At 38.5% G+C, this 24,661-nt stretch overlaps 1 protein-coding gene across 1 annotated transcript in view; it reads right to left on the bottom strand.

Annotated features, from left to right (window-relative positions):
* Positions 1 to 1,283: 1,283 nt before the first annotated feature.
* LOC142158758 (enoyl-CoA delta isomerase 2-like) overlaps positions 1,284 to 24,661 on the bottom strand; it is a 34,361-nt gene continuing 10,983 nt past the window's right edge. Inside the window, exons 3-10 of the mRNA XM_075213007.1 lie at positions 23,070 to 23,168; positions 14,185 to 14,370; positions 11,594 to 11,663; positions 11,075 to 11,177; positions 9,752 to 9,872; positions 6,559 to 6,648; positions 3,885 to 4,028; positions 1,284 to 2,055 (exon numbers count right to left, since the gene is read on the bottom strand). Of these exons, the coding sequence (XP_075069108.1) occupies positions 1,900 to 2,055; positions 3,885 to 4,028; positions 6,559 to 6,648; positions 9,752 to 9,872; positions 11,075 to 11,177; positions 11,594 to 11,663; positions 14,185 to 14,370; positions 23,070 to 23,168 (969 nt within the window). The 3' untranslated portion in view covers positions 1,284 to 1,899. The remainder of the gene's footprint in view (positions 2,056 to 3,884; positions 4,029 to 6,558; positions 6,649 to 9,751; positions 9,873 to 11,074; positions 11,178 to 11,593; positions 11,664 to 14,184; positions 14,371 to 23,069; positions 23,169 to 24,661) is intronic.

Below are 24,661 nucleotides of genomic sequence, written 5' to 3' on the forward strand. Positions count from 1 at the left end.
CTACAGAGAATATTTGTCACCCACATCAGTCCCTGCCCCATTGTATCTTACAGTCTAAATTCCCTAACACACACATAGGCACAGACACAGACTAGGGTTAATTTTGTCAGCAGACAATTAACCCACTAGTATGTTTTTGGAGTGTGGGAGAAAACCCAAGTAAACATGGAGAACATACAAACTCCACACAGATAAGGCCATGGTCGGGAATCGAACATATGACCCCAGTGCTGTGAGGCAGAAGTGCCAACCACTGAGTTGTCTCTCTTTATTTGCCTGCTTCACTCTCACCATCCAACTGTTCATCTCCTGCTCTCTCTGTGCCCTACCCTTTCCCTTACTAGTCCTGCTTTCCACAGACTCTCACCACTTAACTCCTGATCCTGTCACTGCTTTCCTGCCACCAGTTCCCCCTCCTAGTATTTTCCCATTGCATTGCTGTTTACTGCTCTTAACGCTACCATTATTGTACTGCATTGACTTTGCCATTGTACTGATCTACAGTAATATTGCTTTACCATAATGTTGCCTTAACACTTATTGCTGATTACATTGCCACTGTCGTATCTCCCTTTAACTGTCCTGACTGCTATACTACCTAGTCCCTGACACCATCATGGCTACTGCACCTTCTAGTCCCCTGTACCTTGCCAAAATAGGCCTCTGCGCCATCGTGGCCCCATCTAGACTTCTCTACAACATGGCCCCAGTATCTTGCAGATTTCTGTACCATAGTGAACCCCACTATGCCTTTTGTTCCCATTTGCCTCTCGTTATCCCTTCCCTCTACAATTCAAGCTCTCATGTCTCATGTCTGTACTTTGAGTCTTATGTCTGTCCATTCTCCATCCTCCTCTCTGTCTGTTTTGTCTTATGCTGGATTGGTTTTGTATGCCATGTGATTTGTACTTTTAATTGCATCCAGCATTTATTATTTTGCTTATCTGTATCCATTGTTCTTATATGAATGTTCTTATTATTACAATTACAAATTACATAATTATTATGCGAGTGGTAGGCCATACATCTGAACTAATGTGCAGGATCTCTAAATGCCATCCACATGCCACCTTTTGGTACGTTTCAAAAATATCTACACAAAATAATACAATTAAAAATACTAAAAAAAAAAATAAAAATGTACGATTGCCTAAGTCAATATATATCATGAACACATTAAAATGTTTATAGCAAAAGTAGCAAGTGAGATATTTAAGAGCGATTCCTTTGTGTATTTCACAGGTGAAAGAATACATCTAAACAGCTAAATCATCCCTTATAAATAACAAAAATTTAAATCTCTTTATTTAGAGTTATCATTTCAAATACCATTGTGTTTAAACATTTAATACCTCAATTAATTTATAACTATTGCAAGACTAATACATAACGGTCTGTCATTAGCAATGTATGATGTGTATTTTATAGATATATATAAATCTTAATATTATTTGGGGATGCTATTTTTGCCAAGGTCTGCCAATAGTTATCTAAAATAAACATTTTAACATTTTGTATGTTCAGAATAATATGCACCATTTGAAATGTTTTCACTATATTTGAACAAGAAAGCACAATAATTGACAAACTGTTACATTTCCCTAGGGGATTGTAGTTTTTGTGTATGTGCCACTTGCATGTCCACGTAGATAGCAATGTTATATTTGGGATATAAAAATCACATTTTCCCCACAAGCAAAATGTAATGTCCTTAACTCCCTGAACAAAAGTTAAAATTAACGGTAATGAAGAAAAATATTATCTGATAGCATGGTATGGTATTATAATTATAGAAACATGGTCAACAAAATTAACGTGTTCATGGGTTTTAATAAGATTAGTATCAAATGACATATTTCAGGACCTAGAGAGCATTACAAAAAAAAAAAAAAAAAAAAATCACAGCTTTGCTTTATTTTGGAAGAAACTAATAATTGCGTTCATGCACTCCTCCGATAGCCAGCGCTCCTTCAGGCGTTCACACTCTTGAACATTCACAGCATGTAGTTTCTCCTTGTCAGTCTCCCGAATCAGCTGCTTGGAGAAAGCCAAGGACTGTTGAAAAAAGTTAAACATAGCAATCTATTAGGTTATATAGGATATACAAAACACTAAGATCAAGTTTGTTGAGAGCAATAATTATGTTTCAATATGCACCATCATATAAAAAGAAAAGTGAAATTGGAAAGCAAATACATTGAACATTGAAATACATTAAACATGCAATGCACTGTAATTATTTGATATGTATTACAAATAAATGATGTACACAATTAATCAATTAAAGTGCACATCATCTACAAACATAGAAGACATTTTGTGTCCAAGTGATGTTACATTTTTTGAGTGAATTGAGAGGCATTTAAAATATACATGTCTTTTGTATCTTAAGATCATCTGTTATTATATAAATGTGATAAAGTAAAAAAAAAAAAAAAAAAAAAAAAAGTTCAAGACCCAATAAAATTATTTTAGTTGTGAATAATATTTTCTAAAACATTTTTTTCCCTCAAAGAATAATTCTCCTCACATAACTTATGAGGGTGTCTGGGACATAGATCTCTAGTCCCAATGTAAACTTATAATACTTCTGGCTTTATGAAATGTTATATATATATATATAGTATTAATATGCAAAGATTCTCCCCCGAGTTTAGCTTAGAAGACTACTGAGGTTGTGTAACCACCTTAATTTGAATGTACATAGTGAGGACTGATCAAATAAAACAGCAAACTAACATAAAAACCATCACTACCCGGTCAGCAGTTAGTTTGTATTTATCTAGTGCAGAGGTTGGCAACCCCCGGCATGCGTGCCAGACGTGGCACGGAAACCACTTCTGTCTAGCAAGCGGCACTGAAACCGATTCAGTAAAGAAGCCATTTTGGTCGTCATCGGCTGCTTTACTGAAGCAGCTCCTGGGTTTCTGGAGGAAGACGCGTCTCCAAAGGTAAGCAAGAGCAGCAAATTGATGGGCACATCTAATTGGTATACTATGAATAAGGGGGCACAACTGTGTGGCATACTGTGAATAAGGGGGTACAACTATGTGTCATGATATGAATCTGGGACACAACTATGAGGCATGATATGAATTTAGGGCTCAACCATGTGGCACAATACAAAGTGGCATAAAATGAATGTTTGTGCCATTACTAATAATATATTAGCATAATAAACTAAGACTAATATATATATATATATATATATATATATATATATATATATATATATATATATATATATATATATATATATATTTTTTATTTTTTTTTTATTTACACATATACACACACACATCCAACCTGGTTTGACTAGATTCTAGCTGGCACACCATGGCAAATAGGGTGCCAACCCCTGATCTGGTGCATGTTAGACAATGATAATGGATGTCTTATTGAATGTTAATAATTTTAGAACAAATTTACATATGACCAATGTTGGTAAAAAATCCTAAATATAATATAATATTTGTGGAGACTGAATCTACAGGATATATATACCCAAGCAAGTAAAATAAATGACATCTCCAACATAAACAACAATGGTGGCTGTTTGCTGTGCTAGAGACGGCAATAATACATTAATATTCCCCTTTTGAGTCATTATTTGCAAGCATTGCAGTACAATTAATTTCTAAGAAATCACAGACATTAATTAACATAAATGTATTTTCACAGGTTGCATGTAGTAACAGCAAAACAGGGCAGTCTCTCTGCGCTGTAACAGTAAGTACAGTATATCTGATATTGTTTGAGGAAAAGAACACCCTAGCACGAATATTGAAGCCTTTGTTTCAAACATATGAATAATGTGTACACACCACAGTTATTTGTCCTTTTAGTGGCATCATATAGCCAGAGAGATGGCATACAAGACTTACATTTTTGGGTAGGCTACCATAAGATTTCAATCTTTCCCAAACTTCCTTTTTGAAAGTGCTGTCTGGAAAAACTTCAGTGACCAGCCCAAGCTTACAAGCTTCATGTGCAGTCAGCAACTTGTTGAAAAGGAGCACTTCTACAGCCTGTTACAGAAAACATGGATCAGCTTTGAAAAGTGAAAGTGTAATCGTAAAATGTCAGACCTTTATAATTGGTCAGAGATTGTCAATATTTCTACAGTATACTTGACCTATGCAGCAACAGCTTTCAGATTTCCTCGCATGAAACTGTCATTTGAAATATATGGTCAGCAGATCATTCAGCAACAGACAGATTATTTTAAGGCTCAATGCTAATATTGGATTTTTAGATTTTTCGAGGTTCGAGGCACAACTGTTATATAGATCCTTTAGTGATAAAACATGTTTCTGTAGAAGGGTCCTGTTTCCCATGGATAATCATTGTTTTTGAAAGTTTATTTTCTTTTTTAAGAATACTTCTTTAGCTAGAATTCAGAATTGTAATTCACCTCTAAAGGGGAACACAAAAGGCAGAGGTTGTTGAAATGATTACTGCAACATAACTAAAGACTAAGGGGAGAACCTCAGCTCTCTTGTGAATGAGCTTTGATTAGCTTGTGATATTCAGGCTGATTGGCGTGGCAAGGATCACACTATGCTTCCTGGCTCACAGCTCTTATTCCCCTGGTTTGCGGATATTCTCTCCCCCCTGTACCTACTCATGCTGTCAGTGACTGCACTGCTAATAAATAGACTATAGGAGGATGTGCTGGCGAGTGCTGCATGTTTCACACCATGCAGTCTCCTGGCAAAAGGATGGGAAATTTTCTTTGCAGAGAACAGTGGCACATAAGAGTGATAAAAAAACAATCACCAAAATAAACTCTGATCCATATGTAATTTTTTTGCTATGTTTTTTACTTAAAAGGAACACAGGGTGCAATATATGAACTGAAGATCTTATAACAGGGTTTTTGACAAAAGGTCTAAGTAGTAACCGATAGCTTACTGTCAATTTAGTCAGGCCTTTATACTGACTATTTAATTTTTTTTTTGTTACTTCAGCTAGTTTAGATGAAGATTATGGTAACGGATTTTAGTCAAGTTAAATTCTACAAGAAAGCTATTGCTTTTGTCTCTGCCCTAAAACACATTGGAGTCTTTGGGGTATATTTACTAAACTGTGGGTTTGACTAAGTGGAGATTTTGCCTATAGCAACCAATCAGATTCTAGTTTTCATTTATTCAATACAAATGACAGCTTAAATCTGATTGGTTGCTGTAGGCAACATCTCCACTTTTTCAAACCTGCAGTTTAGTATATATACACCCCTTTGTGTTAATCCTATTTAAGACCGATAATCATTTTACACTACATCCGTGTCAAAGCATGGCCAGAGGTTGGCTATGACATCACCTGCAGGTCCAAAAATGTCAGAAAGCAGACAACTCCCCAAGTTTTTCTTATAGCTTGTACAGGAGTTAACATTAAGCTATGTGTAGCTTGTGACTGTACTGAGAATAATTATGAGCAAAATTAGGTTTTGACGTTATAGTCAACAGTTGCCTGAGTTTTTGCCATTAATTTTTTATTATTAATTTTTATTTATAGGGCGCTACTAAGTGTCCGTAGCGCCGTACAGGGACAAACCCTGTTATAACCCTGCCATTAAAAACTTATCTTTGCACACATGTAATAAAGTGTCTCTTCTACTCACAGTGAACATTTTTATTATTCATGATCTGGTATTTCAGTGATTTGTCAAAGATCGGTAGTTGATGTTCTTTTCAGAAAGTTAAGAATAAACTATAAGGTTCCCAAATATTATTGGGCTTCAATGGTAATACCGATATCTGAAAAATCTAAATTTGTGATTGTGTGAATTTAAATTAGCAACGACATACCCACTGGACCAAGATATATTTATCAAACAGACATATGCCCATTGCCTCAGCTGTGTTTGAATTGAACATTAAGAACAATGCATGGGAACAGCAGGGTCGAGCTCGGTTCTGTTTGAGGTTCAGTGAAGCAAGCATGTCCAATTTTATATTAAAGCTCTGAAGTTTATTAATCTTTAAGTAATGCTCTACCTGAAGCTCACAAATATTTCTATATTACAGTAAGCCCTTGGGGATTTGTAATTTCAGGCATTGCATAACATTTTCTCCTGCAATAATTGCATTTTAAATTTGGGACAAGTCAGGTTAACACACAATCGTTGCCTTGTATCTGAAAATTGTGGTCCACAAATCATCATCATTTATTTATATAGTGCCAGCGAATTCCGTAGCGCTTTACAATTGGGAACAAACATTAATAAAACAATACTGGGTAATACATACAGACAGAGAGGTAAATACTTTACATATAGTTCTAATCCAGTAAAATATTGCAAACTTGCAAAGGTTTCTGCTTACTTTTGCTCATCACTAAGTGAAAATCTGTTTTAAAAAGGAGGAAAAACCTCCTTTAACCAACTGCAGCAAGTCACATGCACTAACAATTCATATCCCAATTGCAAATCTGCAAGGAAATGTACCACCCATGGTTCACTAGCATAGCCAACAATCTTCTTTGTGTCCAGGGAAATGATTTCAGGTTTTTTTTCACAGTACAGACTTTCCTCTTTTCTTATACAGCAGGACTTACTTTGCTTAGACCCATAATCCGAGGGAACGTGTATGAAGAACAGCCCTCTGGACTTTGCCCTAACTGGCTGAAAGGAGTGTGGAAAGTTGCCTACAAAAAAAAAAAAAAGACACAAGGTCATACTTGATCTAGTATAAATGTATTTTATAAAAACAAGTGAGAACAGAGTTTAAAAAAAAATAATCCAAGTTATGTATGCATTCCCTAAGTACCGCAGATAAGTTAAGTCAGACATTAACTGTCAAGGACTGTACCAAATTGGAGATATTGCAATCGTCAGGGCTGCCAATTATTGCTGCCAATCAGGAATTGTGCATACGAACAGATCTCAATTGAAATAGAAAAGAGATTATTATTTTCTCGTCCGTGAATAAAAGAACGAAGAGTATCCTTAGAGGAAAGTGTGAGCTGGTGCTCGGTTATGCCCTTAAGACCACTTGCTACTGAAGCTGCATCATAAAAGACAGTGGCTGGCCTCTCTCTGCACTATGTAGTAGTGATCTGAAACGCCTGTATTCTTGTGTAATATCATTATGATCTACCGTGACCTCCAAGTTCGCAATAAGTGTTGTTAGGAAAAGACTAATGTTAACTAACAGAAACTTGCAGACTTTTGTGTGTTGTGTTCAAGTTATCATCTAACAAGCCAGCAACGCCAGGATTTGTGCTCCACCACAAAAACACAAAAAGTACCGTTTTTATATATTTATTTACTGCTCAAACTGTGAGTATAGGCATTTATGATATTGAAGATAGCTATTTAATAATTTAAGTATTTAATTTATTGTGATGTTTTTAGCCTGCATAAGAGTTCAATTAACTTGCAGGGATTTTTTTTAAATATTACATTAAGAGGTTTAATGTATGCACTTATTAATGTATTTAACACAGTTATAGTAGACAGATTCTGCAAATTAACTAAGAACGCCTAAGTAAATATAAGATTTGGCAAAGCTACTGCAGTAGCAGCGAGTGTGTTTACTTTTAAGAAATATATTTCCAGTAAATGTGGTATGCATGTAAAAAGGCAAAATAATCTATTTATTACATTGTTGGTTCCATAGAGCCATTCACATTATATTTACATATATTGTTTTTGGGTCAAGTTTGACTGCCCAAGAGCTAGTTGAATAAAACAAAATCACATTCTTGCGCCAAATTGCTCTTCAGGCATCGGTTTTCATTTAGATCTGCGTAACGGTGGTGGTCTTAATAACGAAGCAGACAAACCCGACACTGCATGCCCAGACACGATCACACCGATGGTGTGTTCCCCGACAGGCTCTTGACAGCGACTGCTTGTAATACAGACTTCAAAGGATTCCGATAAATGAACATGCCAGGCGCCTACAAGGACGTCTCTTTCATGAGTGACTGTATTAATGTTGCTGTTGAGGTGTTAATTTAAGGAGGTGGTGGCTCGACAATGTACAAGCCTTTGTAGAGCACATTGTCGAGCCGGCGTCTCCTTAAATTAACAGTACATACTATATGTTACGAGCCGCGCCGGTGCCCAGCCGCCGCGACTCTCCTACCTCCGTCCAGGCCGTCGCTATGACGACCGGGACGTCACTTCCGGGGGCCAGCCGACCGTTGCAACGGTCGGACACTTTTCAGTTCAGCGCCGCATTACAGGGCAGCCGGGCGCGTGCGCAACAGGGCGGCAAGCCTGCGGGCTAATTAATTCAATTATGGGACAGCCTGCGTGCAATTTGAGAGCTGAGCTCTCATTGGTCCATTCCAGTATTTAAGGCAGGGAGGGCTTAGCCTCCCTGCCGGTTATAGCTTCCAGATTCCTGTGTTGCTGCCTGCTGCTGTACTCCTGTAGTTAAGCCTTTGGATTGTTGCCTGCCGTGTATGACCCCTGCCTGTTTCCGGGATTTGTCTTTTGCCTGTGCCCTTGACCTTTTGGCTTATATCTCCGTTTCCGCTGACCTGCTCGTGACCTCGACCCCTGTCGTGTTTCCTGACGATTCTTCCTAGCAAGTGACCCCTGACCTCGGCCTGTTCTTTGGATTTGCTGTCTGCCATTACCCTCTGCTTCTGGGTTCCCCGCAACTGGTACACATCACACGACCCTCTGTAGTCTGCAGCCAAGTCTGTCCCCACCACTAGGGGCTCCAATGAACACCAGACTGTCAGAGTAGACTCCGGGTGGTGTTGTACTGGTTGGAGGGGTTCCTGACACTATATAGACATTGTCAGACTAGGATTAAGGAGGGGTTCAGATAGCAGAGGAGGTGGAGCTTTACCCCAGTTTAAGTTTACATTATGTGTCCCCCCAGACAGCTGAAGGAAAAAAAATTGACTACAAGCTGAACGTAGATGGCTCTTTACCCTTGGGAACTAAACATTTGAACCGCTCTAATATTTGCAGTGTTTCTTTAAACTGACATTCAATAACGCTAAAGATTGCCCTTGTGATGTTTATTTTAGGGGTTTGTGAAACAGCTAAGAAAAGATGCCTCGCTTTACATGTTATAGGCTTTATATGCTGTCACTTAATATATTTAATAAAGTGGCTTTTTTTTTCAATTTAGCTGATATACATAATTCCAAAAGATACTGCAGCTCCAATATGAATCATACAATCCCTATTGGGAAAAAAATCTTGACTGATCCACTATTCTAATTCTTTTGTCGAAATATTTTTTTTACTTAATGGTCACTTAATATGTATTGATTCATGCTTTAAGTATTCATGGTTTTGTAAATTTCACATTTTATATTCAATATCACATATTGATAAATACATTTAACACTGAATAATGTATTACTTTTATCTTTATTAAGGGTACTTACCAGGACTATTATTAAAATAACATGCCAATTCTACATCTTTTGAGAAACCGCAATAACAATATATTAATCTCAGTTTTATATGAAATCCCTAGCCACATTAGTTTTATATTTGTTTTTTTAAATTTGTAAAATTATTGCCGTCTTGCAATTACAATCAGGTAATATCATTATATTTTGTATGTTCCATTAATTACGGTTCTCTTTGGGATTCAGCATATATTGGCTGCTGGAAAACCCCTTCCCACACAGGGAGAAAGCACATAACATAATTGTAGAGAATAGATGATACATAAATATATCCGCTGTCGCAGATCGGTATTCACGGCTGTTTATTTTAAATGTACATGTTTACCACTGTGCCTGTTAGTATGTAAAGGGCCAGTAAACTTACCCTGTCGGTAGCATAGACAAGATCAAACATCCCCAAGATGGTCACTGAGATACCGACCGCAGGTCCATTCACAACAGCAATGAGAGGCTTAGGAAAATCAATGAATTTACTGACAAATGCCCTACAAGTGAAAAATGAAAACGATGAAACATTTATTTATATATTGCACAACGGTTCCTTACAGCTAATTCTCCATTTCCACTTTCCTCATATAATCACCACTATTTTCTCCTCTACAATACGTGTTGTGCCCTTTCAAATATCTTACCCCCCTTCTAATTATGTATTTCAACACCACCCTCGTCAAAACTATATTATTTTCTTAAAACATAATTCATTCTCTGCACCTGCTCTTTGGTTGGGTTAATTTTGTATAAACATACTTACAAAATGGATCACATACACAAGACAGACAGTGACCTGCTGTATCTAGCATCCCATAGAGAAGCTGAGTGACATGACGTTTTATACAAGGGGACGGAAGGAGAAATGAATTTATGTTCCTGACTTGTTATTTTTTTTGCCTGTTGGTCTGCATCACCCAGCTAGATCTAGTGGTAATGAGTGGTGCACAAATTACACATTTGTGACTTAACACACAATTGTTTAAGAGAGCACACACATCTTTCTATGTTTCTAGTTTAAATATAATTAAATTATACATATAGATTTATAAAGAGCTGCATGTTTTCTTAAACAATCTTGTTACAGGGCCATCAAGCAGGTAAGATCTAGGGGCATAAGCAGAAGGCTCACCAGGTGGCCCGTTGTCTATCAACGTTGTACACCATGTGTATGAGGTTTCTGGCAAAATCACTAGTATAGTATATGTTCTTCTGAAACCTCACTACTTAAAACACATATACTTAATTACATAAATTATTTTTAATCAATCCCTCGAAATGAATCAAGCATGTTGTTATAGTACTGTAGAATCTAGGGCCTGATTCATTAAGGATCTTAAATGAAGAGGATTCTTATTTCAGTCTCCTGGACAAAACCATGTTACATTGCAAGGGGTGCAAATGAGTGTTCTGTTTTGCACATAAGTTAAATACTGACTGTTTTTTTCATGTAGCACACAAATACTTGATAGATTATTTGTAGACTGAAATTTAAAGTTGATATTTGTGTGCTACATGAAAAAACAGTCAGTATTTAACTTATGTGCAAAACAGAAAACTCATTTGCACCCCTTGCAATGTAACATGGTTTTGTCCAGGAGACTGAAATAAGAATCCTCTTCATTCAAGATCCTTAATGAATCAGGCTCTTAGTTTGTATATAAAGAGAATACATTAAGTTGACAAAGGAATCACACACTGTAAAATTACTGCAGCATCGCTAGACATCTTCTCTTTGCCTTCTAGCGGAATGTTTGTGAAATTATTCAAGTCATTGCCACTGCAAAAATAATCACCACGTCCTATAAAACATAAAGAGAATGCAAACATTGAGATTAGCCAAATTAATGAAAGGGTGATTAAACAGACTGTTAGTTCCACATATTACAATATATCTTAAACTGACCAACTCACGCCAAAGTCTTCCCCTTCTGGGAACATTATCAAATGCTATGCTTTTATTAATCTGGGTTAAGACTTTCCTGCACACAGCTTTTAGAGGCAAGTCTTTCCCAAGCATTAGTAGATATAAATATAGGCGTTTACATGCGAACAAAAAAATGGAGTCGCATTATGGAGATATAAAACAAAATATCTGTAAACAAATATCTTAATAAAGAACTACAAACATATAAACAGTTGTGTGTGAGCCAACATGTTATAAACATGGTCAATAGAGTATAATATATGCATATATAACTATCCAATGAAAACATACCAGTCAAGACAGTAATAACAGAATCATCTTTTGCAGCTTCTGCTAAAGCCAGACCAATTTCCTCGTACATCTGAAACAAAACAATCAAACAAATTAAAATAGCGTTTACGACTAGGAATAGAGATAAGGGAAATCTGCCTTGTTTCACAAATGGCTGTCAAATTTCACATTTTGCTGGAAGAGTTTGGCCTCAAAAGTCCAGTCCTATACCAGCCACACCACACACGACTGTACCGAGCCCTACACCAGCCACACCACACACGACTGTACCGAGCCCTACACCAGCCACACCACACACGACTGTTCCGAGCCCTACACCAGCCACACCACACACACGACTGTTCCGAGCCCTACACCAGCCACACCACACACGACTGTTCCGAGCCCTACACCAGCCACACCACACACACGACTGTTCCGAGCCCTACACCAGCCACAACACACACGACTGTTCCCAGCCCTACACCAGTCACACCAAACAGGACTGTTCCCAGCTCTACACCAGCCACAACTGTTCCCAGCCCTACACCAGCCACACACGACTGTTTCCAGTCCTACACCAGCCACACCACACACGACTGTTTCCAGTCCTACACCAGCCACACCACACACACGACTGTTCCGAGCCCTACACCAGCCACAACACACACGACTGTTCCGAGCCCTACACCAGCCACAACACACACGACTGTTCCGAGCCCTACACCAGCCACAACACACACGACTGTTCCCAGCCCTACACCAGTCACACCAAACAGGACTGTTCCCAGCTCTACACCAGCCACAACTGTTCCCAGCCCTACACCAGCCACACACGACTGTTTCCAGTCCTACACCAGCCACACCACACACGACTGTTTCCAGTCCTACACCAGCCACACCACACACGACTGTTCCCAGTCCTACACCAGCCACACCACACACGACTGTTCCGAGCCCTACACCAGCCACACACGACTGTTCCGATCCCTACACCAGCCACACCACACACGACTGTTCCGATCCCTACACCAGCCACACCACACACGACTGTTCCGATCCCTACACCAGCCACACCACACACGACTGTTCCGATCCCTACACCAGCCACACCACACACGACTGTTCCGAGCCCTACACCAGCCACACCACACACGACTGTTCCGAGCCCTACACCAGCCACACCACACACGACTGTTCCGAGCCCTACACCAGCCACACCACACACGACTGTTCCGAGCCCTACACCAGCCACACCACACACGACTGTTCCGAGCCCTACACCAGCCACACCACACACGACTGTTCCGAGCCCTACGCCACACCACACACGACTGTTCCGAGCCCTACGCCAGCCACAACACACAGGACTGTTCCGAGCCCTACACCAGCCACAACACACACGACTGTTCCGAGCCCTACACCAGCCACAACACACACGACTGTTCCCAGCCCTACACCAGTCACACCAAACAGGACTGTTCCCAGTCCTACACCAGCCACACCACACACGACTGTTCCCAGCCCTACACCAGCCACACCACACGACTGTTCTCAGCTCTACACCAGCCACACCACACGACTGTTCCCAGTCCTACACCAGCACACATCGGAATGAATGGACTTTCATTGACCCACCTCTAGTTAAGGAGTGTGAAATGTGTATTTACAAATACAGTGCATCCCGAAGAATGGCGGAAAAAAAAAACGGGACTCAAAATGGTATTGCTAGGAATTCTTACTTCTGTGATGCTGCCCATTCCACCTTGAAACTTCACTCATCTTTAACTAGGGATTTTATATTTTGACCACTTGTCCACTTACGATAATGCCCAGCTTAATAGAAATTAAAATTTGTTCTGGTGATAAACGGTTTGTCATGATCAACTGATTGTTATAGCTGATTGAAAAAGCAGGGGCATTGTCCAGGACGAGATAGATAGTAAATAACCAACAATTACAAACCCAGCAAAAGTCAGTGTAACGGAGGTTTAATAGTGATTATGGACATCATTAATCAGAAACTGGTATGCTCCCAGTATAAGAGTCAGTGGCAAAAAATACGCAACTGGTTATTTCCTAACAATAACATCCCATAATAAGCCATATAGTTGAGAACTTTCAAGTATAAATATTGTCACAGTATAAAGGATTAATGGGATAACTGATATTTGTCATTTTAGCAGCCCAATCTCTGCAGTCTGGATATTTTGACAGTTGATGTACATTAAGCTTTTATGCTAGAGACGCACAAAACCTTGTTTTTCCTAGAGTAATCGCCATTTTTTACCTATTTGTATACAATTATCAATTTTAACCATTCGGTAAAAAAATAAAAAATTTCTTTAATTTACAGAGAAGAGGATAAATATAGCATTTAATGATATATTTTTAAATTAAATAATTTGGAATTTTTAATATACTTTTTATAATTTCACATTTTCAATAGCAAAAAAACCTGTAGTAAAACGGTCCTACTTTATAAGTCATTCATTATAATGTATGAGGCATTTTCTACTAGTTCATACTAAACATGGTACGAGCCACAAATATAATAACTCCTTTTATGACAAACAAAAACCCAATATACTTCTACAGAACATGTACTTCACCTGCAGAGTGATGGCATTTTTCTTTTCTGGTCTATCCAGAGATATTGTAGTTATATTATCCTGACAAGAAACCTGTAGCGTTTCATATTTCCGTTCAGCTCTTGATGATGATGATGGATCTTTGGTAGGAGACTCAGAAGAGACCAGGTTAGAAACAAGTTCTATATAGGTTTGTCTGGCCTCATCCTGAAAACACATAGACAAGAAAATTATTTAATTTGTATAGTTTAAAATAAATCGCATTATCGCTCATAATAATTTTCCATAGAGATGTACAATATAAAGAGGGTGGGTGTTTTTATTACACAGCTAGGCCATAGTTTTAGGGCTTGTTAACATTTGTGGGCATTTCTTCCAGTTTCATGAGTTACACTTGCAGCCTATAGGTGCAGAGATGGTTAAATCTACACCCCCCCCCCAGGTGGATCACCTAATCAATTAAGGAGTCAGCCAGAGCAAGGCCTGTCAGGAAGCTTACAAAGCTAGGTTTGATCTGTGTGTGGGATACTGGTGCCAGAAAGTGGCCACTGACCAGTCAGGGACCTAACTGTTATAGTCAGCGTTCAGTGCTATGGGATTATTTTGTTTTAATTGCTGAATACACTGCCAAGATTGTTCATCCATCCTGACAATGAATAAATGTTAAGTGGTTCAGCTGAAACCTGTGTGAAGAGCTGTTTGCATGCCTTCACTAATTATATATATATATATATCTACTATATAAATGCCTATTGGCGTGTGTGAAAAAAAAACACAAAAAAAAGCTGCAGCACCACCTGCTGGGAAGAGTTATACACTGACCTATATATTTCTTGAAGGAGAAGTGACAGTTGGGAGTGGTTGGTGGTTGCCGGGGGTGACAGAGGGGAGTTTTTAACACCATAAGCAGCTTGATGAAGGATGTGGCGATGAAGATGAAGGATGAGGCGATGGAGAAAAATTATGAGGTGGCGACATGTGGATAAAACCACGTTAAAAAAGGGCGCTTGCGTCGGGAAGTAACGCTCTTCTCCTGAGGAGGCCTGGGCTAGGCCCAAATGCATGACGAGAACCTTTTTAACACCTTCAGTAGCTTGATTTGACTAGAATGCTTGAGTATCATACACGGGTTAACTTGTGTGTGTATATATATATATATATATATATATATACACACACACACACACGAAATTAGGTTTAATAAAAACAGACTTTTGATGCTTGACAAACTGGATAAATACGTAATAGAACATATTTCAATCAAATAAAGTTAAGAGGATTATGATAATTATACAATTTAAGTATTATAGAATTCATTTGAGGATTTAATACTACCCCAATAGTTAAGCTTATCAAAATTGAATTCTATTACCTATGGCATAACACATATTTAAGCATTTTCTAAAAAGTTTAGTTAATTAAACAATGGCCACATGAAACAGAGTACCTATTGTGTCTTTTCAAGTTCCAAGAATGTATACAAAGAATGACTCATCTTTGAATTTTCTAAAACAAATTTCTATTCATTCCTGTGTGCCTTTGTACGCTTTGGCAATGTGTGTAGACTGTCCTAATTCAACTTTATAATTACTTTAAGGAAACAAAATGCATCAAGTGTTTTTCCTAAAGCACAATACTGAAAATCCCTGCAGTACATGTACTACCCCAGGTGACACAGAGAATTGTACTACGTATGTCAAATAACTGAACAGTATGCAACACATATATACGATATTCCCATCCCAAATTAAATTAATGACTAAGCAGCATCTGTGGTCTAAGAGGAGGTAACTGTCACCTACAGAAGGAAGCAAAAAAAAACCCACACAACTTAACAGAACCACAAGTGATTAACGGTGACCATCTCTCAGACCACAGATGCTGCACTGTAATAAAAAAAACAAAACAAAAGTAAACTCAGGCAGCATGCCACCTCCGCAAAATCAACCGGACCCAGCTCTTGACAGGCTAGACTGGTTTCCACTATAATAGGATTGGTCCACCTGATGTAATGAAGTGCATCTATGAGGAGTGAGGCCACAAAATACAGCAAGCTCTTTTAAAATGTGTGCCAATCCTTGTTATGTATAGGCACTAAATCCTTTTCTCACTTACATTTCCAGAAATTAAAGCTTACTTTGTAGGCAGAGACCAACCAGCTATAACATGCCAACATATGTTTAACTTATTTTCAAAGTTCTCAACTAGTTTACCAATTGTGAAAGTTGTATATTGGGCGCAGGGGGTATACTGTACAATAGAATTATTTGAAAATAAAGCCATTATTAGAAGGTTTTCATGGGAAACCATTATTTTGGCTTCTAGAGTGATTGCAGAAGTGATAGCATTATAACAAGACCAATAAAAAGTTGCAATGTCTGTGATTGTAGCTTCTCATTGGGCATCAAACACACCGTCCGTCCAAAATGTCTCAAAGCCCTGATTTTCAGCCAGGTAGTGCACCAACCTATAATGGTTTGCTCCCTCCGTAGGTGTAGTACAGACTTTTCTTTTTCCTCCTTTCTTCTTTTAAGGGATCTTATATCCAAACCTAGTATTTCTTCAATACATATACATATGGTCATACTTGATGTTTAAAGTGTTTAAGGATACAAAGCGATAACTCAACTACATATCCCAGTTTTGGGAGGACAATCATTTTGAACAGATTAACCTGCCCATGATTATCACAATTTTCCCCATACCCTAATATGTTGCTTGATATGGTTGAACAGCAGGATACAAATTATTGCTGTTTCAAGGAGATAACTATAGATATATGTTTAATGCAGTCTACCCACATTAAGCGGCGACTCCTGCTTTATTTATTTATTTAACATTTTGCCCACTCGATCTCCACTCTTAAACCAATTTCTGCAACCTCTGAGCATTAGTCCGTGTGAGTTTTGCACCCATTAGAGCTTTATGAATATTTGGAGGTTTGTGAAAATAATGTTTTAATTTTGAGATCTGCTTGGATTCTGTTCACTGCATAAATAGCACTTTATTATAAAAATAATGAAATCATGTTGCCCGTAGTAGAAGTGTTAAAGGCATCTCATAATATAAAATTTGAGGTTGTGCCCATATTATCTTCAAATATGTTTCTATCTCAGCTGATCTGGTGTATGGTAAATGTACCCATTGAGGGACGAACCTCCAAACTCTGGTGGACGGAACATCGAGCAGTAGGTTTACACTTAAAATAACGGATCCAAAATAATGCAAGAAATATAGCACACTTTTAATATGGACCGCAGAACTGCATCATATAGTAAAGCCATGTCTATACGTGTACTCTATTTTGGATAAATATGTCCCTAGATCTCAGTGATAATTAAGTTGCTGGAATTTTGGTTATCTGTGGACCAGGGTCTCCTGATTTCACTCATCTATGAATTATGTCCAACCTAGCATGTTAAAATACCTATAGTAATCATGAAGGACTTTAACAAGTTTTAGTATAATCTCAAGTAATCTGTTCAAATATAGGACAGTACACATTAACCAATATTAATTCAGTACTATTAAATATTGTAATAAATTATTACATATCTGCCCTTTAAGTCCAATTGAATTGTTATTGGGGAGGAGACAACTTTAATAACTAAAACGGATACTGGCTGGCATAAGAAGAGTATGCTGAGCGGTAAGCATATCTCAGCTATGCGTTAAGGGCCAACACTTCATGCCCTAATGCAGGAGTTTCTTGCAGCATGACTATATCAGGTCTTAGTATTCTGATATAATTAAATAGCAATGCTCTCTTTAATTTGTCATTAAAACGTTGGACATTCCAAGAGACAAGTGTAATAGCTGAAGCAGTCATAGTGGAAGTATAATTGCTTCATCCATAAGCAGGTAACTTACTATGTAAACAACCTGTAACACTTGTATTAGTGCATTAATGCTAGTATGTGCAATACTCCCAGAACCTTTACATGGTCTATAAAAAATATTAAATTCTCAAACCACAAACCCCTCCCTGCTACCCTCTGCCTTCACTCAGAAATAGGTAAATGCATATTGCCCCAACAAAGTCCTGACAGTGATATTCCTCTGTCAGAGCCTGCACCTTCTTCTTGCCAGGAGTTAAAATAAACAATTATTTTGTTTTCCTATACTCTTCAGTCCAAAATAGGTAAAAAGTGTATTGTCCTAGCTGTGCTCCACCTCAAATTTGAAATCCCCATATCATATTATCTCCCCATCATTTTGCCGAAACCAATGGCTCATCTTCTGTAACAGGAAGAGCCTACTTTGCCTCCCTGTCAGGGGATGTACAGATTATTTTTGGTCTCACTAACCATTAGTATCCTGCTGATATTGATCACTTCCAATAGTGCTACTGGGCCAAACCAACCCTAACAGACTGTGTCAATTACACACCAACACGATACCCCCGGCTGTAGGAGAATAGTCACCATCACTATAGGCACCTGGAACCGGCAATGACTTTGTGTTGTATGTGTGGCTGGCTAAACCTTTCCTAACCGCATACTATGGATCAAGAGTGCCATATAGCGGGCAAATTATTATTAGAGTGTTAGTTGTTATCTGTAGGTCAAAGCAACATAGCAGAATCTCTAGTAGATTGCTTAGAAACTGCTCTGCAGAGCTGTCATACACACATAATGAAGATGGTACATAGTCTTTAGACTACAAGCTCTTTTTTATACAGCTTTTACACAAAATGTTAGCAAGGGGTAAACCAGCCACATACCCCTTTAACCAGTCCCAAATGATTTTCTAATTTATTACATTTTTCAGTTGGGTTCATGCTTTCTACTTTTTACATTGTATTCATTAGGAGGGAGGCCACAGAGTGCGTGGACGAGGGAGGCCACAGAGTGCGTGGACGAGGGAGGCCACAGAGTGCGTGGACGAGGGAGGCCACAGAGTGCGTGGACGAGGGAGGCCACAGAGTGCGTGGACGAGGGAGGCCACAGAGTGCGTGGACGAGGGAGGCCACAGAGTGCGTGGACGAGGGAGGCCACAGAGTGCGTGGACGAGGGAGGCCACAGAGTGCGTGGACGAGGGAGGCCACAGAGTGCGTGGACGAGGGAGGCCACAGAGTGCGTGGACGAGGGAGGCCACAGAGTGATGATTTTTGTACATGTAGTTTTATTTTGTTTGATCTTATTCCTCTTAGTATTAGCTGTAAATTATTCTTTGACAGAAATATAATTGAAAACATATTCTTTTCCATTGGATTTATGTGTATTATTTTTGCAAACAACTTACCAAGTATTTCTGTCCTGACCTAAATACTTATTACATTATTTTGACCCAACTACTTATAAAACAGGACTGCTCGGTAATTATTTTGGAGGGGTGCCTTGAAAACATTATGAAGACTCTAAGGGTGCCGCAAACTGAAAAGGTTTGGGAACCACTGGTCGGGATCAAGCATGTACGGTGATAAAGAGAATGGAAATATTAAAACGCATTTTTCTGTCCTAAAATTGCCACAACTTAGGAGAATAGGATCTATGGTTGGGTGCATTTATTTTTAGAATGTTAACTCTTCCCAACCAGGAGAACCTTTGTGAGGACCATGTTCCCGGGTCTCTACAAATTTTAGTCAGGAGAGGACTGTAGTTCAGGATAATTAGATAACAGATATGGAAGGGCTGCCACTTAAATGGGAAGTCTGTTTGTAGGCCAGTTATATGTTCCTTCTTGAGATATTCTGGCCCATCGACTTCAAATAAGTAATCTTAAAGTTAGATGGTCAAATTACATACATTTCATCATGTTGAGTTGTAGTCGTATTGGTAACTATAGCAATTAGGTCGTAGACAAACAACGTCAGGTGGTATTCTTTGTTACCTATTTTGAGGCTTGATATATTCTGACTTTGATGGATTGCCCTGGCCATAGCCACCATGTAGTTTGAAAATGAAAGTGGATAGGGGACATCCTAATCTTTACCGAAGGGGAACTCTATAGTTCTAGAATTTTGTGGAAAGTGGAAGGACCTAACCCATGTGTCCCAGGACTTTTCTAATAAAATACCAATCCACTCTATCAAAAGTCTTTTTGGCGTCAGTGGATAAGAGGATGGAAGGAATTCCTGAGGTTTAAATTACGTGCATTATATCTATAACTTGGTGGTGTTGTCTGGTGCCTCACCTCCCATTCACAAAAATCAGCTAGTTGCTGTGGATCAGTGATGGGAACGGACGTTTGAGAATATTCAAAATCAATTTTGTAAATAATTTATATTCTATTTTAAGCAGAGAGATTGGGCAGTAACCAGTGCCTCAAAGGACTTTGCAGAGAAACCAGTCTTGCTAGATAACTCTTTGAAAACTAAGCACATGTGAAGTGTTTGTAACATTGGAATATTTTATGACATGTTAGAAAATAAAATGTAAAAAAAAATGAACACAAATGTATCTTTCACTATGGTATCCATTTTAAGACATACCTCAATGCCAGACAGTAGCAAACACTGCAATATATATATATCACACTTATTAATACTCTGCTTGAACAAATACCACTTTATTGCTGTTGTTCCATTTTCTTTTAAGTTCATCATCATTGTTTATGTATAAGACACCACAAAACTACTTCCCGCCGGACAGTCAGAATTACAAAACACAAAAAGAAACAGAACAAATACATTTGAAGTAGATGAAGGAGGTTCAGACATGAGACATACGGTAAAGGGCTTAAGCTGGGTACTTGGCTATGCAATCTTACTTAGGTGCAATATCTGTAACGATTTCACCATTGACTGAAAGCCCCGATGAGCATGCCGAGTCATGCGTACACATCTACACAATTTACCTTCATATCTGTGATCTTCATCTATCATAACCATCTGCTGAAAAGATTGTGACTCTGTACACACTCTACAGATATCTGCCTACACTGCTGGTCGTGAGTGTGTACACACTTTCAAATTTGCCCGACATTGTTCCATTGTTGATCATGATTTTTAGGAATTTAAAAAAATCAAATCAACAAATGTGCTGTGGGACGATAAAACATGATCATGGAAGCATACACACTCTTGCAAAATACGAACAAACGATCTACGCGATAATTGGATAGATGTGTACCCAGCTTTACAGTCTAGAAGGAAAGGGCAAAGCGGGACATTAGGAGTTAGTGAAAGCAAAGTGGATGCGGGACTGTAGCTGGTGGAAGATGCAGAGTAGAATCAGGTGTGGGTAGGATGGGCTATAGCAGGGGTCAGGGAACTTTTTTACCTTTTACCCCCAAATATATTTAGATACACCGACGTTACACCCTTGATTTGAAAGGAAGGAAATCATATATTATTAATTATTGGAATTCAAAATTGTATTGAATCTATTCAATATTTCTTTGAAAGCTTCAACTTCAAAACTTTAGGTTTTGGAGAAATTGTGTTGCTTCAATTTTGATACAAGAGCATCAAGATTGGGGCATTTTGATGTCAGAGCAATTTGGATACAGTCTTCAGCGGCCAATCGATTTCTCTGCTTTGTTTTTATGTTCGTTAGAGTGGAAAATCCTTGTTCGCAAAGGTAGGTTGTTGAAAAAGGCAGCAACTTTTTGACTGCCTCCTCATGTGCAATTTTGAATGCCTTTGCAGCTGTTGACATCCAAAAATATGACAGATCTGCTTTGTTTTCAAATGCAATACGTGCTTTATTATTGCATTGAAGCTCAAGAAGTGCCTCTGCCAACCCTTGAGGCTCTTTTGGTACAACAGCAATTTCACATTTAAAGAGGTCTACAATCCAACTGACAGCATGTGAATCGGCAGCATTACCCCCAGGAATTTCATTTTTACCCCATTTGGGGTAATTTACCCCTGTTCCCTGGGCTATAGGTAAGAGGTGGGTTTTGAAAGATTGAAAATTGTGGTGGACTCTGGCCAGGTACAGGAGGGAGTTCCAAAAGTGGGACGCAGCACGGAAGGTCTTGGAGGCAGGAGTGGGAGGTGGTTACCAGAGAGGATAAAAGTCATAAGTCAGAGGAAAAACGAAGAGGGCGAGGGGGAGTGCATCTTGTGATGAGGTCCGGGATGTAGAAGCAAGTGAGAGCTTTGAAGGTGCAGATGAGCAGCTTGGATTGAATTGTGGAGGTAATGGGAAGCCAGAGTAGGCATTTGCACAGTGCTGCAGTGGATAGAGGAAGAACAGTCTCACTGCTGCATTTAGGATAGTTTGTAGAGTGGAAAGATGGTTGGGAGTACAATATCTATCCTACATGTCACCCACCTTAAATGCTTAATTAGAGGAAAATGGGTTAAAATAGAGAAATAAATTATATTTCCTTCATACTGCATTTCATTCCCTCACTTACCCTTTAATTTCCCCATCTCAGACCTGCCTCTCTATTGTAATTAACATACACACCCACCTACAGACAACTCCTCCCAACAAAAATTACTTTTTTTCTTACAATATTCTGTTGACACAATTTGCATTAAAAAGAACCTGTTTATTTCCTTATTGCACAGTGCCGTGTTCGCCAGTGAGAGATCACATTATGTAGCATGCTCTAAGTGGTACACTGACGTGGAAGCTAAGCCAAGCTGTCTGCATACTCTGTTCTCTCCTGGGCTGGCATCCTCTATACTACACAGCTCTGCTGTTGTGTGGCACCAATAAAGGCTATTTGGGAGAGAGGATGGCATATAGAGAGCTCACTTTACAAAATGATCTTTTATAGACAACTGGGGGCATGGAGCAATAAGCAAACAAAAACGATTGTAGATCCTGGGGACAGGTTCACTTTAAAAACATACTAAAACCAATAAACCAAAGAAAAATAATTGGGGTCATTTGCAGGAAAGAGGACTGAATTAATAGTATGTTCATATTACACCAGCAGGAAAGAATGCCTTGCATGAAAAGAAAATGCACAATAACTTAATTAAGCACCGAGAACACGTATCTTACCTTAGATAAACTTCCAAGAGAATTCCAGGCATCCCACTTTGCTTTATTTACAAAGTCTAACATACTTGGTTTGGGAGTACTACAATGTCCCTGTGTTCCCTGCAGAGAGAGAAAAACTTTTGACAAACTTTTTTTTTTTTTTTAGTAGAGAGCAAAGTCCTAAGGTTGAAGTTTACAAATTACAAAATTCCCTTATAAATAACAAACATATTGAACTGTGCACTCTAGACTCCACACTTAAAACATAAAAGCCTTAATCAAATACAGTGCCTTACTAACTTATCACTACCGAAGATATCTATGCAGATCTATATATATGGTAGAGTATTTGGGCCATAGGTGAGATAGTAGGAAAAATCTATCCACTGCTTTATAAAGGATCTTAGGAGAAACTGAGAAGTTCAGTGACCATTGTAACAGCACAAACTGCAGGTCACAGACCTTTGAGGGAACTACATATAAACAGCTATGATGCATGTGTGTCTATGCCAGTAACCTGAATTTTCAGCCAATAATGTTAACATAAGAGACAGCTCTTTTTTCCCCCATTATGTATTGATGGTTTATTTAAATGATATCTTTGAAGTGTGTTGCAGACTGCTACTGTCTTGCAAGAGTAACAAAACTGACATGTCTTTGTCTTTTAATAAGTACCGGTATATCTACCCAGGACACTAACCCAGTGTACATTTGACCATAAATCTGTAATTGCCTACAGTTTATTCCTGGGGCTTCAAGGATTACATCAGCAACTGAAAATATTTACCTACAATTTGATTCATGCTACAGAACCTTGGCTCAGTTCTGATTTGTCTAATAAACATGACATAATTATTCAACTCACACTTGGCTTTATAACCCAATCCTGTTACAAAATGAACCAACAAAGCGTAAAAGGAAATGTTTTGTTCGCCAGTTTGGAAAAACTATGGCTACATCTAAATATATTTAAATTTTTTGAGTTATGCTACTCTTACAACAACAGCACAATGCAACTTTTATTGTGCCAGTCATCAAGAGAAACGTGCTCCATCGGTATAAACAAGTTAAACTGTATACTGCACACATGACAATGCATTTTTAATTTCCTTTAGTTAAGCGAGACTAGTAACATATGATTCCGTAGTAAAACGTATAACTACAGGAAAGAAAAAATAAGTGAATATAATACGGAATGTAAGGGGATTACATATTAAAATCAACTGAAAAAAGGTTATTTCTAAAATGTTTAATTTACAAGATGTTATCATGAAACTGAGGGTTTAATCCAGTTGTATATAGCCAACTTTTTACTGCACAAAAATAGTCCTGACAACTAATCCCCTTATCTCTACACTGGACGGCAGTGCGTTAAAGGAAAAATATATTTCAGGCCAATTATAAAGTGTAAATTCGGCAAAGAACAGAAATGTATTGCAATTGTACTGATAATAGTGGGGTGACTTGGTAGCACAATGGTTAGAACTGTAGTTTCACAGCACGGCAGTCATGGGCTCTATTTTTCTGTCTGTGTGGAATTTGTATCTTTTCCAGTGTAGGTATCTCCAGGGTGCTTTGGTTTTCATACTTGCAGTTTAATGTCTGTGTGCATG

This window comes from Mixophyes fleayi, chromosome 5 (assembly GCF_038048845.1).
Source record: "Mixophyes fleayi isolate aMixFle1 chromosome 5, aMixFle1.hap1, whole genome shotgun sequence".
Taxonomy (NCBI): domain Eukaryota; kingdom Metazoa; phylum Chordata; class Amphibia; order Anura; family Limnodynastidae; genus Mixophyes; species Mixophyes fleayi.